At 48.4% G+C, this 16,407-nt stretch overlaps 1 protein-coding gene across 9 annotated transcripts in view; it reads left to right on the top strand.

Moving 5' to 3' along the window:
- The window catches only part of Atp2b2 (ATPase plasma membrane Ca2+ transporting 2), a 320,647-nt gene that overhangs the window by 273,918 nt on the left and 30,322 nt on the right, over positions 1-16,407 (top strand). For all 9 annotated transcript variants that reach the window (XM_026788029.1, XM_005365023.3, XM_013352966.2 and 6 more), the window contains 2 exons: positions 9,323-9,564; positions 12,643-12,877. In XM_026788029.1, the coding sequence (XP_026643830.1) occupies positions 9,323-9,564; positions 12,643-12,877 (477 nt within the window). The remainder of the gene's footprint in view (positions 1-9,322; positions 9,565-12,642; positions 12,878-16,407) is intronic.

The following is a 16,407-nucleotide window of genomic DNA, read 5'->3' as shown; positions in this document are numbered from 1 at the left end:
TGGATGGATGGATGGAGTGGGTAGATGGATGCATGGTTGGATGGATGGATGGATAAAGATGGATGGATGGATAGATGGATGGATGGATAGATGGATGAGGTGTGAATGTCAAAGAATGAATGGATGGATGAGCATGGGTGATTGGAAAGACGGACCTAGGTAGGTAGATGGCTACACTGGCCAGTGTGAATGAGAATGAGTTAGTAGGAATCTTAGGATCATCCCCATACCTCTTTCCATGGCAACGAGAGGTAGACACTGACCTCAGATCCAAACCATGACAGCACCAGCACTCAATTGCTAACTTCAGATTGCTGAGTTGTTCTCTTCCCAAACCATCCTTGGCTACAAAAGCTGCGATCAGTGATCCAGAGACCTCTTGATTTGCTTGTACCTTTTATTCTTTAGAAACCAAGTGCACAGAGCGGAGGTGTAGCTCAGTTGGTAGCATGTTCACCTAGCACTCACGAAGCCCTGTATTCAATCCTTAGCCCTGCATGAACCACATGTGATGGCTCACACGTGTAGTCCCAGAACTCCAGAAGGTGGTAAAACAGGATCGGAAGTTTAAGGTGGCTCCTGGGCACCACGTAGCAGAGGGTCCCAGGGAATTCCAGAGGAGCTCTCAAGGGGAAGAGGGCAATGGCATTCCAGTCAGGTATAACCCCACCGAGACCCACAAACCTAGAGATGCTCAACTCATTATGGAAACATGGGCATGAGAGATGAAGCTTGGGGCCTGAGGGGTTTAGGCCACAGATCAACCTCAGTCCTCAGGAGACCCGCTGAAGCACAGATGGAGCGTCCTGCAAGGGCTGGGGTGCAGAGAGACTGGGGAAAGCCCCGCGGGCCAGCCTCAAGCCTGAGCACTATCCCTTCAGAGAACGGCGCTTTTCTTTCCACTCCTAACTGTGCTTGGTAAGGAACTAGACTTGACCTCCAAAGAAAGCAGGGTGAGTCATCCTTTTTGTTACAAATTGCTTCCCTGCCTCAGAAATCCTAGGCAAGCTCTTTGTGCTCACGCCTTTGCCTTTGTAGTCTCCAGCTCTTTGAATCGCAAGACTTCTGGCTTCTTGTCACCCTGCCCTTCTCAGAGAAACAGCCAAGTGTTCCAATGGAAGCGGCTCTCTGCTTACCTGGGAAGGCATGCTCTTCCGCCCACACTCACTCTTGCCTGGCGGAAGCTGCTGAGCAGATGCAGGCTCTTGAAAGCAGGCAGACCTGGTACTTAACATTTGAACGTTAAATAGGGGATAGCTGTGTGTTACTGAAGCCACGTGAGAGCCCACAGAGGGCATGTTTCTGAAAACATGAACTATGGAGAGAGAGAAGGAATGTCCTTGGAGCTGGACCTGGATCAGAAGGAACAAGGCCCTGAGAAAGTAGTTTTTAAACAGACAAGCCCAGATGTGTCTTGTTAGAAGCTCTGGAGCCTCAGGGTGTCCTCACCTAAGGTGGCTGCAGTGTCACCTGACCAGGGAGCCTGAGTAATGCCCAAATGGTAGAATCTGATTGTAGCCCTGTGAGTCATGGGGCCAGGCTGTAATGGGAGGACAAGGAGGGGAAAACGGCTGTGGGAAGTAGAGATGCCCTCGAATCAGGTCCTGGCTTCAAACCCACGGTCCAGTCTAGCTCCAGTGAGTCTCAGTGGCTCCTAGTCAGATGACACCCTGTAGCTACACTCTGGTCAAGACAGGAAAACAGAGGAATGTGGAAGAAGCCAGAAGGGACTTTGCAGGCGTGAAGGAGATTGTGGCTTAGGGTGGGTAAGATGACAGGAGCCGCCATGCTAAACTCAACGGCAATCCTGGTTTTCATCTTTTACAAACAGGATCTCTGGGGAAAGATGTCTAGAGTTAGAGACCCCATCCGGGGATTCTAGTTCTGATGGAGCTATTAATAGCAGCATCCCACCCTCTGCTCTACACTTTACTTGTACACCCTCACATCAGGACACATGTTCACACTAGGACACACGTTCACACCAGGACACACCCTGACACCAGCACACACCCTCACACCAGGACACACCCTCACACCAGCACACACCCTCACACCAGGACACACACTCACACCAGGACACACACTCACACCGGCACACACACTCACACCAGGACACACACTCACATCAGGACACACCCCCACACCAGGACATACCCTCACACCAGGACACACCCTCACACCAGGACACACCCTCACACCAGGACACACACTCACACCAGCACACACACTCACACCAGCACACACACTCACACCAGCACACACACTCACACCAGGACACACCCTCACACCAGCACACACACTCACACCAGAACACACTCTTATACCAACACACACTTCATGTTGCTACACATTACATGTAACATAGAATACCATAACATGTAACAGATCATATGCATACTTCACAGCACAGCACACACAGCAAACGCCATACAATACCCAACCCCAAATAACACATCACTAAGAATAGCATGCATAGAATGTATTTCATGTACCCTATACCTTCATGCCATTCACACTACACATCACAAGACACAGAGCACATGGTACAATGTACCATCCAAACACATGTCACACACCATCACCTGTTATATACATACATCATACGCACAGTCTGTTGCATATACATACTATATACCACAATACACGCATGCTAACCACTTGTATATACCAGTCCCCCCCAGCCATTGCATATACCATACACATATACCATATGCCATCAAAACACGACACACTACTTACATGGCAGGTCTCAGTCCATATGAGCAGTACACACATATGAGCCGTCCACAAACAGCACAAGGAGCTTGGGAATTTTGCTTCCCGTGTCAAGGGACTCCTGTGTCCTAGACACACACCCATCCTCCTGCTCCCCAGCCTCTCAGAAAGATCTCACAGCTCACTAGTGGGGCTCACTGCATGACTTGATCACCTTGCTGTCTTCAGGAAACCTAGTTCCTGAGAAACTCTTGGGGATGCATGCCCTTAAGTGACAATTGTGAGTGACAAATTCTGCCAAAATTCACTCCTTCTGGTGTCCTACTGACAGCAGGCCACACAGAAGATTTATCAATCAACTGATAGAGTCTCTGCTGGAGGCAGGCAGAGATGAGCCTGTTGTGCAGACTCCCTGATGGTGCCACTCTCTGCAGTATTCCAGAGAGAGACAGGAGTCACAGTTGCTGTGAGTGCAGACCTAGGGACAGGTCCTGGCTCAGCTGTGTCTGAGCAAGGCCACCTCTCCTCCTGGGGCCTCAGGGCACACAGCTGTAAAATGGGATCAGCAGCCCCACCTGCTGGTAGCCATGAGGATGCAGCCTGAGGGGCATGTGAGCAAATGCTTCAAGGGGAAGCAAAGTCCACTGGGAGAGAAATGACTAATCAAAGCATGGGGGGGGGGCTTTTGTTGTCAATGTCCATCCTTGAGGATGGTGTTTAGTTCCAGAGAGTCAGTCCTGTGGACAATCACCAAATCACACTTTATCAGCCTTGGGTCGATAATGGATGTCAAGAGAAACCAGCTTCGAACAAGGGATAGGTCATTTTGGTTGGTGTCAGTCTGTGATCAGTCGGACCTTTGCTTCTGGGCTGTGGTGAGGCCGTGTATCATGGTGGATGCATATGGCAGAGACATCCAGTCACCATGGTACCAGAAAGCCAAAGAGGAGGAGACCGGAGTCCTGGGGGAGGGACACTTGGTGACTCTAAGACCTCCTACTCTGCCCCTCTTTTCAAAGGCTCTGCCACCTCTTCATGGTGTCCATCTCTAAGACATTTTGACCCTTAGAGGATATTTAATACTCAAATCAGTGGTTAGAATGGAGTTTGTTTGGGTGGTTTCCTTCATGTACCACGAAATCTGACCGTTTTGCCATCTGGACCCTTTCAACAGTCTTTAAACACACGGGTTAGGAGGAGGATGTGCATTCCCAAGGCTGTGACCCAGCCACACACTTGTCATCTTGCAAAACTGAACCTCTGGCTACATTAGTACCAACCTCCCAGGCCCTTCCCTGAGCTCCTGGCAGCAGCCCCTCAGCCCTCCATCTCTGAGTTGATACTTCTTGAGATCAGACCATTTGTGTCTGGTTTATTTCTCTTAGCACCATGTCCTCCGCTTCCCCCCTGTAAGAGCAGAGGCCAGAATGCCTTTCCTCTTTAAGACTCAGCATAGTGTGTGTAGACCACGTTGTGTTTCGATTCATCCGTCCCTCACTTCCACAGCTTAGTTGCCATGAGCGTGCGAGCTCTACGGTGTCCTTGAGTCCCTGTGGTCATTATTTGTACCTTACTGTGTGATCGCTTCTCTGCATTAAGTGTTGCAGGGGCTCCCCGTGTTCCGCAGTGTCTGCATCATCTTACATTCCTACCGACAGTGTACAAGGGTACCGGGCACTCTGCATTCTAACAGGCATTTGTTATTTCTTTTGCTATTTAATAGTAACATCATAATGGGTGTGAGGTGATGTATGCTGGGTATTTGGTTTTAATTTTATGTATGTGTGGGCATGTGGGTGTGATGTGTGTAAATATAGCCCACACATGCCATGACACACATGTGGAGGTCAGAGGGCAGCTTTGTGGAGTCATCCCTCGCCTTCAACACTGTGGCTTCCAGGATTTGAACTCAGGTCTTCAGGCTTGGCAGCAAGAACCTTTACCCACTAAGCCATCTCACCGGCCCTTAATCCCATTTGTTTTAACTTTATATGGTTGGTAGCGCTTCAAGTCATCATATATTGATTCCACTGCATTCATGCCCCAGCACCAAAACACAGAGCATCAACTGGCCCAACTACAATAGGCCCATGGCTACACCCTGCACTACTGGGGGCTTAATACCCAAGCAAGGGTGGGGAGCTCTGGGATGAATTCAGGATGCTTGCAGCAGCCTCAGGCCTGGCTTCAGCAGCTGTGCAGCAAGAGCAGCTCATTTCTACCCTTCCCCTGGAGATGGGGGAGGGGAGGGGAGGCCCCACCCTCTAAGCAGGCCTCTAGCCTCAGAACAGAAGCCCCATAGAGAAGATGCCTTCTGCAGCTGGAACACAGGCAAAACCTCTCTGACTTTGTCAGGATGAAAAAAAGTCAAGAGCAAAGAGGGAAGGGCAACCAACCGCTTCTTAGTAACGCACGTAGGCGATTTCAGAGCTCAAGTTCAGAGAAACAAATTGAATTACGGAGGAGGCAGCTCTGCCATTTGCAACACTGGATTGTTTGAAATCCTCTTAGAGGAAAATTAAAATATTTCACAGAGGGTAATAAAATGCCGGGTGCTTGGCAGGCCTGACTGCTCGGCTCTCTGGGGCAAGTAAGTAATTAGGTATTTTTATTTAAGGCCTCTGTGTCGTCATTTTCTTTCATTAGCAGAGGGGTGGAGCGCTGTTGTGGAAAACACATAAAACTGAAACCACCAGAAAGTTAGTTATAAAATTAGTTTTTAAAGTACAACATAACAGAACATTTAGTGAGCCAAAAGTAAGGTTTTAGAATTGATTTTCTCAAAAAAAAAATTGATGGGAAGTTGTCACTGATTCAGTGTGACCTGGCGTGGGGTACCGTCCAAGACACTTCATGCTGAGTCTCAGGTTAGCCAGGCTGAGGGAGCCGAGATGCTCTGAACCTCAGATCACCCGCTAAGGAACCTTCCACTCAATCCCACTTCGCCATCCCTCACCACGTTCTACTGATGTGAAAGCGATTGATCTTTTGTCCTCTGCTCCAATCCCTACATCCCACAGATGAGGAAGCTGTGGGCATGTTTGAAATCTTCTTTCTTCCCTGGCATCCATGGGTCTTGGGGCCACTGCCTATCCATGTCTATATCCCCACATGCTTTAGTCTGCTTCCTGGGCCTGAGCCAGGGCTTCAGGAATGGAGAGTAAGCCAGAGGCATGCCCCATCAACGATGAAGGGCTCACGCCTGCCCTGAGCCACTGGTACAGGCTGACGTCTTTTTCGTAATTGTTTTATTGTGTTTTATTTCTGTGCCTGTGTGGGTGGCTTGTCTACATGTCTGTGTGGGTGTATATGTGCATATGTATGCAGGTGCCTACAGAGGCCAGCAGAGGGTATCAGCTCCCCTAGAGCCGGTGCTATAGGCATTTGTGAGCTACCCAGGATGGGCTCAGGGATCCGAGCACCAGCCTCATGATTGAAGAGCAGGCACTTGTAACTGCTGAGCTAGTCTCCCCAGCCCCGAAGCTGGCGTCCTGAATCAGCCTCTTTGCCCCAGACGCTTTCTTGGGCAATATCACAAAGGGTGAGGATGGATTCAGATAGCCCCTTCTGCAAGGCTCATCTGAGACCCAGGCCACGTCACTTCTGAGGTGGAGGGAGCACAGATGTCACCATTGTTATTTGTTCCTCTTCAAAACCTCTCCAGGCCTACGGTTATCTCCAGCAGCCATTGACTATTCGGAGAACACACCACCCAAGTAGCTACACCGTAATTTTCAGAGAGATGAGTGGGTGTGTGTTTTTGGGCAGGGGTGCGGGAGGGAGTGTGAGCACTTGCAGAGCTGTGTTCCCAGCAGTCACTTGTGCACTTGTCCCAAGCCTACCCTGCTGCTCATGCGCAGCATCCTGTACTGACCTTACTGTCCTAAATCTATCTCAGCCAACTGGTCCATCTTGAGCCATCAGCAAACAGTAGGTAAGCACCTACTATGCGCTGGGTTCATGTTTGGCCTGGGAACTTGGAGGGATTTAGAAAGCAAGAGATGGACCCACACAGGAGATATTTGAGCATGACCGTAAGGAAGAGAAGGACTTTGCCCACCAGCAAAGGGAAAGGGATTCTGCAGGAACAGGACAAGAGATGCTGCCAGAGGACCAGCAGATGCTGAAGGGTGTGTCAAAGGAGCAGGTGGCGAGAAGGGAAAGAGAGAAGAACCAGGAGGAAGGATGAGTCGATTGAGCTTATTTGTAGAGTGGCATTTGCAGAGTTTAGAAGGAACACACTGGAGTGGTGAGCACAAGCCAGCTTCACAAGTGGACCGGGGAGTGACTGAGTGAAAGCAGGGGCCAGCAGGAGGATAGGAAGCTTTCAACAGGCCAGACAGAGCTACATGCCCACACAGACATTGGGCTAGACCTCTTGAAAAGGCCAGTGAGTGTGTGTGTGTGTGTGTGTGTGTGTGTGTGTGTGTGTGTGTGTGTGTGTAAGAGAGAGAGAGAGAGCAGGAGTGTGGATATGTGTGTGAGTGTGATTACGTGTGTATCAGCTAAAGGTCAATATGCGATATCTTCCTCAATCACTCTCCAAATTATTTTTTTTTATTTATTGAGACTGGCTGTCCTGGAATTTACAGAAATAAACCTGCTTCTGCTTCCTGAATTCTGGGATTAAAGGTGTATGCCACCATCCCAGGCTCCACCTTATTTTTGAGACAGAGTCTCTCACAGAAGCTGGATTCACCAATTTTGCTTTGCTATTGGGCCATCGAGCTCCAGAGATCCTGCCATCTCTTCCTCCCCAGCTCTGGGATTACAACCACACACAGGCACTCCCAGGTTTTCATGTGGGTACTGGGAGTCCGAACCCGGGGCCCCGTGCTTGTGTGGCAGGCACTATATGGTTAAGCCATCTCCCTAGCCCCGTTTGGCCAGTTTTTTTAATGTGACAGAAATAGCTATTCTGTGTGTTCTAACCTAAGTCAAAACTAGGATCATGGTCCATGCACACTGTGGACATGCTACTCAAAGGCATGAGGTACACAGGATACCTGGTTTCGAGGGGCTTATGCTGAGTGAAAAAGCCAGTCTCCATCAATGACATCCTGTAAGATTTCATGTATGTACCATGCTTGACGTGACTGACACGGGCTGGGGAATGTAGCTCGATGGAAAAGCACATGGTAAATCTCTTGCTTAGCGTGTCCAAGGATCTGAGTTTGATCTCCAGTGTGCACCAAAATGAAAGGAGACATGAGACGAGCAGAGGGGCAGAAACTGGTGACCAGAGACAGGGAGAGAGCAAGCTGCGGCCATCAGGGAGGGAAACAGGGATGCATGATAAACTGCCCTGTTTAGACATTGTGATGCTTCCAGGAATCAATGTCATACCTTGATAAAGAACCAAATACATGTGGATGTATGTGGGGTCTAAATGAGGTTGCTTTGACTGTGTCTGCATGCCTGCCTTGTTGTGATATTGTTGCTATGGTGATGTGGGAGGTTAACACTGGGGGGAGCTGGGAGAAGAGTGTCAAGGACCTCCTGAGTTCATTTTTATCAACAGTTATCTTAAAATAAAATGTCAGAACACACACCCAGGGTTGATTAAAAACAAGTTGAAGACTGGGAGCCCTTCCGGATCAGATAGTGAGTTCTGCAGGTGAGAAGAAATATACAGAGGAGTTCAACTTCAACCCACATGTTTTATTTTTCAAAAAAAGAAAAATCTAGCCTGACATGGTGGCACGCTTATAATCCAGCTCTTGGGAGCTAGAGGCAAGAAGATGAGGAGTTTTAGAACATGTTTGGCTATGTAGCCAATTCAGATTCAGCCTGAGCTACATGAGACAGGCCCTGTCTTAAGACAAACAAACATGGAAAGAATCTGAAGCAGTTGTGTGGTTGTCTGTTTCTTTATCGTTATCTTCTATGTTGAAAATTGTGTTGTTTTTGTTTTGTGTTACTGTGGCACAAGCTCGAATCATCTAGGTAGAGGAACCTCAACTGAGGAAATGCCTCCATGAGATCGACCTGTAGACAATATTTCAGGGCATACTCTTGACTGATGACTAATGTGACCAAGCCCAGGCCACTGTGGGAGGCATCATCCCTAGGCAGACGGTCTTGAGTTGTGTAATAAAGCAGGCTGAGCAAGCCATGAGGTGTAAGCAGGTAAACAATGTCCCTCCATGGCTTCTGCTTCAGTTCCTGCCTTGAGTTCCTGTCCTGACTTCCCTTAATGAAGGACTGTGGGACCATGATGAGGACTGAAATACACCATTTCCTCCCCCAAGCTGTTTTCAGTCATAGCATTTATCACAATAGAAAACAAACTAGCACAGAAATCATTCATAATTTTTTAAAAAAGCAAATTCTGCTTAATGATCTGCCCCAGAATCAGGACTAGCCTAGAGTGCCTCAGAGACCTAGAATGTCTGTCTCAGAGGCCTAGAGTGTCTGTCTCAGAGACCTAGAGTGTCTGTCTCAGAGGCCTAGAGTGTCTCAGAGGCCCACATCCTAGCCACCAGTGGCCCTGACTGCTGGAGGCTCAGCCATACAGCAACATCAGGGTCAAAATCATAGCCAGTGCCAGGATTCCTCTGTGGCAAGTCCTGCCCTGCACAAGCAGCACCACTTCTCTCCACAGCCCCCAGAAAAGGAGGGTGCCCTGCCTCGGCAGGTGGGCAACAAGACTGAGTGTGGCCTGCTGGGCTTCGTGCTGGACTTGAAGCAGGACTACGAGCCCGTGCGCAGCCAGATGCCGGAAGAGAAGCTGTATAAGGTGTACACCTTCAACTCCGTGCGCAAGTCCATGAGCACCGTCATCAAGATGCCCGACGAGAGCTTCCGCATGTACAGCAAGGGTGCCTCCGAGATTGTGCTCAAAAAGTAAGCCACCCAGCATGGCTGGGGATGTCTGAGTCACACATCCCTATGTAAGCCAAACCTAAGCAAGTTAGTTTCCCTCTGCACCTCAGTTTCCCCATTTGTCAAGCCCAGAGATTCTCAACCCTGACTTGTAAGTGTATTAGAATCACCTTAGTGAAAGACATGGTGACACACACCTTTAATCCCTGCACTCAGGAGTCAGGCAGGAGAATCTCTAATCTCTGAGATTAAGGCCAGCCTGGTCTACACTGAGACCCTCTCTCAAAAAAAAAAAAATAAGAATGTAAGGGAAGAAAGGAAGGGAGGGGAGAAAGACAATCCATCGATTCCTGTCTTACCCCAGACAACTCTGACTAGTGTTGACTGAGATTTCTGTCCCACCCGGTCCTGGAGTCATTTATTCCCAAAGAAACACACAGAGGTCTGTATTAATTATAAATTGATTGGCCTATTAGCTCAGGCTTCTTATTAACTCTTATAACTTATATTATATTATATTATATCCCATAATTTTTGTCTGTGTTAGCTTGGTACCTTTTTCAGCAAGGCAGTCACATCTTGCTTACTCTAAGTCTGGCTTCCTCTGTGTCTGGGTGATGACTGTAGACTGAATTTTTCTATTCTCTACTTCCTGCCTAGTCATGGCACCTATACTTCCTGCCTGGCTACTAGCCAATCAACATTTTATTAAAATACAATTGTCAGGGTACAGACCATTGTCCCACAGCACTTCCCCCTTTAAAAAAAAAAAAAGAACTCTGAATCAAATCTCCTTTGGTTAGCTTTTCTCCTGACCATTATATATAACAACTTGTAACCAACGTTCTAAAGAAAGGCAAACATCAATAATCCATTTTTTGGGAATGTAGGTTTGTTTTCCAGGCTACTTCCTGCTGATTGAGGGTGCTGATAATCTTATGGGGACCTAAAGAAACTTTTGAATTATAGTCAAGTCCTGAATGGAATATTCTGTGAGGCTTGATCATTTCGGGCAACAGTCTTGAATCTGTTCTGGATGTAGAACTCAGACATTTGGGCCATCTGCTCCATCAGAGATTTCTCAGGGGTTTTCCTTAATCAAACCTGATTTTTTTTCTTAGCCCAGAATGAATCCATAGCATCTCATTTCCTGTGGAAACAAAAGCAAAACCTCTTCTCCAAAGTAACATACCTTTTGACTTAAATTTTGAAGTCAAGGCATTTTCAAAATATATGTTGGGTTAATCCAGCAGTATTTATAATCAAATGTCTTTTAGTAGCTTTTGTTCTTTCCTCAACCATCAAACAATTTAAAGACAACACAATAACATACAGTATCCAGATTCTCTATGTATTTTCCATCTTTATGTGGTTTTATTTTAAACTCTATTTCTTTTATTTTTATTTTTAATTTTTGGCTTTTTGTGACAGGATTTCTCTGTGTATCTTTGGATCTCCTGAGACTCACTCTGTAGACCAGGCTGTCCTTGAACTCACAGAGATCTGCCTGCCTCTACCTCCCAAGTTCTGGGATTAAAGGTATGTGCCACCACACCTTGAGTTCACAGAGATCCACCTGCCTCTGCCTCCCAAGTATTGGGATTAAAGGTGTGTGCCACCGCAACCAACTGCTCTCTTTCTTTTTTATGTTAAGGACTTTATCCTTTTCTTTTTCTCTTTCAAGCCTATATTTTTTTTAATTAAACACACATTAAACCATTTAGAGGTTTTCTTCATCTTTGAATCTATCTTTACTGTATATCTTTCTCTTTTTCTGACCACATGAGTCTTTAATTTGCTAAGTGATGTACCTAGGATTAAAGCTGTGGTTTTGACGGCTGGATCTAGCCCATTCCTTGGCTTTTTTCTGAGAGTCTGGCCTCATGTCAGAGGTACTTGCTGGAACCACGTTTATTGCCACAACTCTGTGGCATTTCAAGGTCCCTGCCACCACCAAAAAGTATGCAATCAGCTTTTCATCAACACCATTTAAATGTTTCATGGCAGGACCTCTTAAAAGAGCTGCAAGGTTTTATAGCTAAAGCTGAGTCAGGAAGTCTCTCTCAAATGAGAACACTTGCTTCTAGCAAGCAGAGCCCACCAGAGAAAGTGCTGCTATCAAGAAGCCGTGCTTAACTCTATTCTTTTCTATCTAGAATAACTTCCCTAGCTCTCTCGGGCTTTTAAGTGGATTTGGTCAGTCCCACGTTGGCATGCCATTCTGTTGACCAAGGTTTCTGTCCCACTCAATCCTGTAGTCACTCAGTCCCAAAGAAATACAGAGGTCTACATTAATTATAAACTGATTGGCCTATTAACTCAGGCTTCTTATTAAGTCTTATAACGTATGTTTTTTTGTTTTTTTGGGTTTTTTTTTTGGTTTTTCGAGACAGGGTTTCTCTGTAGCTTTGGAGCCTGTCCTGGAACTAGCTCTTGTAGACCAGGCTGGCCTAGAACTCACAGAGATCCGCCTGCCTCTGCCTCCCGAGTGCTGGGATTAAAGGCGTACGCCACCACCGCCCAGCTTCTTATAACGTATGTTAGCCCATAATTTTTGTCTGTGTTAGCCACGTGGCTTGATACCTTTTTCAGCAAAGTAGTCACATCTTGCTTGTTCTGTGTCTGGGTGATGACTGTAGACTAAGCTTTTCTATTCCCAGAATTCTCCTGTTCTCATTGCCTCACCTCTACTTCCTGCCTGGCTACTGACCAATCAGCATTTTATTAAAATACAATTGACAGTGTACAGACCATTGTCCCACAGCACTAACTAGAACCATGAAGGCTGGCCTATACCTTCATTTTATTAGATGCTCCTCAGGTGAGCCTGATATCTGAGCAAGGTAGAGACCCACTAGCCTAGGTTTTGGGCTTCCCAAGCCATCTCAGCTGAGGTACGGCTCCCTGCCCCCCAATTGGAACTTCCCAAACACAGCATGCAGCAGACAGCTCAAGGACCTAAGGAAATAATGTAAAAAGGCCACCTAGTTGCACCCCTGCCTGCTGCACACACTGAGTCACTGTGGGAGGCAGATAAGGTGGGTGTCCGACGGCTAAGGTAAGTGGGCCTCATTCAGCTCCTTCCTTTCCCTCCCCCAGGTGCTGCAAGATCCTTAGTGGGGCGGGGGAGCCCCGTGTCTTCCGGCCCCGTGACAGAGATGAGATGGTGAAGAAGGTGATCGAGCCCATGGCCTGTGACGGGCTCCGTACCATCTGTGTGGCCTACCGTGACTTCCCCAGCAGCCCTGAGCCCGACTGGGACAACGAGAACGACATTCTCAATGAACTCACGTGCATCTGCGTGGTGGGCATTGAAGACCCAGTGCGACCTGAGGTAGGCCCTGAGGCTGGCGAGCTCAGGAGAAGGGGACAGGGCTAGAGCCAGGTCAATGAGTAACCTGGAAACTGTCCACTCAGCTCTCTCTGCTTCAGGTCCCTATGCAACAGGACCAGGATCCTTCCTGCGCCCAAACAATCCCACATAAAGACAATGTAGCTCAAACAATCCCACATAAAGACAGTGTAGAGAGACCTACTCGGAAAGACCTGGGAAGGACCCTTCCACCCCCAGCCCATAAGCAGGTGCTACTCTAAGTGAGAACAGTATTCATACTGCCCCCACTAAATCCACCAAGACTGTTTCCCTCCTGTCTAGGGCTTGCCTAGCTCCAGAAGCCTCTAACCCTATAGGATGTGGTTATTGTCATGTTCTGGATTTTCTAAGCCCCAATTACAGCTGGGTACACAGGACATCCTCCTAGGAGAATTCACAGCATAGTATTCTGTCAGTGTTGTGTCTCTTTCTGCCCAGAGGTGGCTCAGTAATAGGGTCCCCTGGCCAGCCTGCTAACACAGCCACAATCTGCCTTCAGCAGGCATCTGGGAGACAAGGCTCCCAAGTCAAGGGCCCATCACATTCCCAGCAGAAGGCACATGTGACTTCGCCTACGTGATAAGGATGAAAGGGGTATGTGAAGTGTTCCTTGTGGGATGCTGGGTGCACAGTCCCACTCCAGGCTCTGTTAACTGTAAGTGAATTCAGAGAGAAAGCCTGTAGTTTTCACAGAAGAATGGCTGTGTAGCCTGTGTGGCTTGTGTCTGCCCATGCAGGATTAGGCTTTGTGGAAAGATGTCAGTGCTGTGGGCAGGCCAGGAATTCACCTTACCCACAGGGTCTGAAGCAGGTACAGGAGCTGGCTTTTCTTCCCCTTGGGCCACAGTGGGTCCGTGTAGGCCTTGGTTTGTGAGATTTAGTATTGATACCCGGGACTATTTTCTTTCAACAATTGCTGGTTCAATGTCCTGCCCTGCTCTGATAGTGTTCTCTTTGGGCCTCTGGACACTCCCTGCTCTCTCAGAGGCCCAGTGGTACCTTTTTTAAAGTAAAGACAGGTAGAGAGCTGTCTTACGGGCTCCTACCTGGTGCTGTAGGATTCTGTCTTCCAAAGAACGCCGAAACCAGATCACAAACATGGACTTTGACATCCAAGCCAGGTAGCTGCAAAAGGCATCAAACAGCACAGGTATCAGACAGACCTGGATCCCCATGTTCTAGCATGGCTGAGCTGTGTGACACTGAGCCAATTACATAACCTCTCTGAGTCATATCGGTAGCCTGGGCATAACACTATCTTCCTCCATACCTACACATACCCATGAGGTAGCATAAGAAAGCAGGCTATATACATATGAGTATCAAGACCAGGATATAGGTCAGAGACCCAAAAACGAGGATACTTCATGGCCTCCCCAGCTGAATCATTATTTTCTCAGGATCCTGTACTGGCAACAGCCTAGCCTTCAGACAAAGCAGGGGCTTGCGGAATGAGTGAATGAGAGTGGATGAACTTGACCCCAGCCCTCCAACACTGTTCTTGCTGCTCCCCCACTCCACACACACAGAGCAGAAAGTTTGCCTCTTTATTATCCATTTTAACCCTCTTCCTGTCTGTCTGCCTAGTCCCTGAAGATGGTGTTCAACCTCCCAGGACAGCTGTTTGTCACCAGCAGTTACGGGGCTCAGGCCTCCCAGAAATGGGTTCATCTGTTATCTCCTCCCTGATATCACTGCGTGTGGGCAAGCAGAGGTTTGTCGCAGAGTGTGTCAGGGTCAGGTCACCTATCCAGCCTCTTCCCAGTTGCTCCCTTCTGTGCAGCCTCCTCCAATTCCAGACTGACCCCGCCCCAACCAGCCTCTGAAACATCCTTCCAGAGGATGGTGATAAACCTGCAGGAGGGCCTAAGACCTTTAGCTATGACCCAACCATGTAACTCGGTAAGCACACTTAGAATTCCATGAAGTCAAACATGCCGCAAGTGTAATCCGCCCTCTTCTGTTTTGAATGCTGGTCATGGAGGTTTGAACCTTGACCTCATTCAGGCCCCTTCCCACTCATTAGTTTATGGATGCACACTAGGCCCCGAGAAACCAGGATGATCCCAAAGTCTCACTGTAAGTGGCTCGATGGACCCAGAGTAGACCTGGTGTTCTGAGCCTTGACCCAGGAGCCATAAAAAGGAGGCAGGAGGAAAAACCTACAGAGAGCTCCGTGCCCAGGACCTTGGAGCAGGACTAAGCCCCCAGTACTTTTTAATGACCGTATTGTCATCTAAAGTTCTTGCTTTAAACACTCAAATGGCAAGGGGCAGCTGGACACAAGACCAAGTTTTGCCCCCAACAAGTCACCTGCTTCCTTGGGATGTTTTTCTCCTATCTGTAGAACGTGTGTCAACTTAGGGGCCCTCTCCTTGCAGGCTCTGTCCTCTTTAGACCAGAGGTAGCTGCTTGAAGCATCACATCCAAGCCCACTAGGTTTCCATCAGTCCATCATCCTGCCCATCGCCTTTCAACCATCCAGCCTGTGCCCCACCTCACCCATGACCCACTGGGAAGTATATTCAGAAATGCATGTTATGATGCCGGCAGGATGGCTTGGCTCAGTGGGGAAAAGTGTTTACCATGCAAGGTGGATGACGTAAATTTAATCCCTGGAATTCTGAGAAAAGTGGAAAGAGAGGGCTCACTCTACAGAGCTGCCCTCTAACCGCCACATGCGTACTATGGCATGTAAAAATCATACACACACACGCATGCGCACACGCATGCACACACGCATGCACACACACATGCATACACGCATGCACACACGCACACACACCCTTTAATTCCTAAAGCATTGCAAGCTGCAGTTGGGCTCTGTAGCTTCCTCCAGGGTTGGGGGACCCCAGCTTAACACGCCCCTCTGACAGTCTCTCGTCAGCTCCTTTCTCATCCCTGAAACAAATTACCTGACCGAAGCAACATAAGGATGGATGGGTTGATTCGAGCTTATATTTGGAGGGGAAGGCAGGAAGGCATCAGTGTGACATGGCATCTGCAGTCAGGGAGCCGAGAGAGACGGATGCTGGGGCTCAGCTCTCTCTCCTCATGTTCTGTCTAGGACCCCAGCATATGGACAGATGCTGCCCGTCATTAGGGTGGATTTTCCCCCTTCAGTTAACCTGATCTGGAAAATCCTCACAGACATGGCCAGAGAGTTGACCCCAAGGTGACTGCAGATGCTGCCATTGGCAGGTGACATAAAGCATCGCAGGTGCCTTAGGTGACATCTCCTCCTGGGCTTCAGTTTCCCTGTCTGGGAATGAGAAGGTCGGACTGTACGAATCTCCAAGTTAAACCAGCAGAACTGCGGGATGGGGTGGGGCGGGGTCTTCTTTCTCCTGCTGAGACCTGAACCTAGAGCCTCATTCTCACAAGGCCCCCAGTTCCCCCACACAATGAGCTCTAACTATACCCAGACCCCAGTTCCCACCTCACAGTGAGCCCCCACCATACCCAGACCCCAGTTCCCACCTCACAGTGAG

The sequence above is a fragment of the Microtus ochrogaster genome, unplaced genomic scaffold, assembly GCF_000317375.1.
Source record: "Microtus ochrogaster isolate Prairie Vole_2 unplaced genomic scaffold, MicOch1.0 UNK1, whole genome shotgun sequence".
Taxonomy (NCBI): Eukaryota; Metazoa; Chordata; class Mammalia; order Rodentia; family Cricetidae; genus Microtus; species Microtus ochrogaster.
Note: the sequence above shows the minus strand (reverse complement) of the source record. Positions and strands in the feature narration are given on the sequence as shown.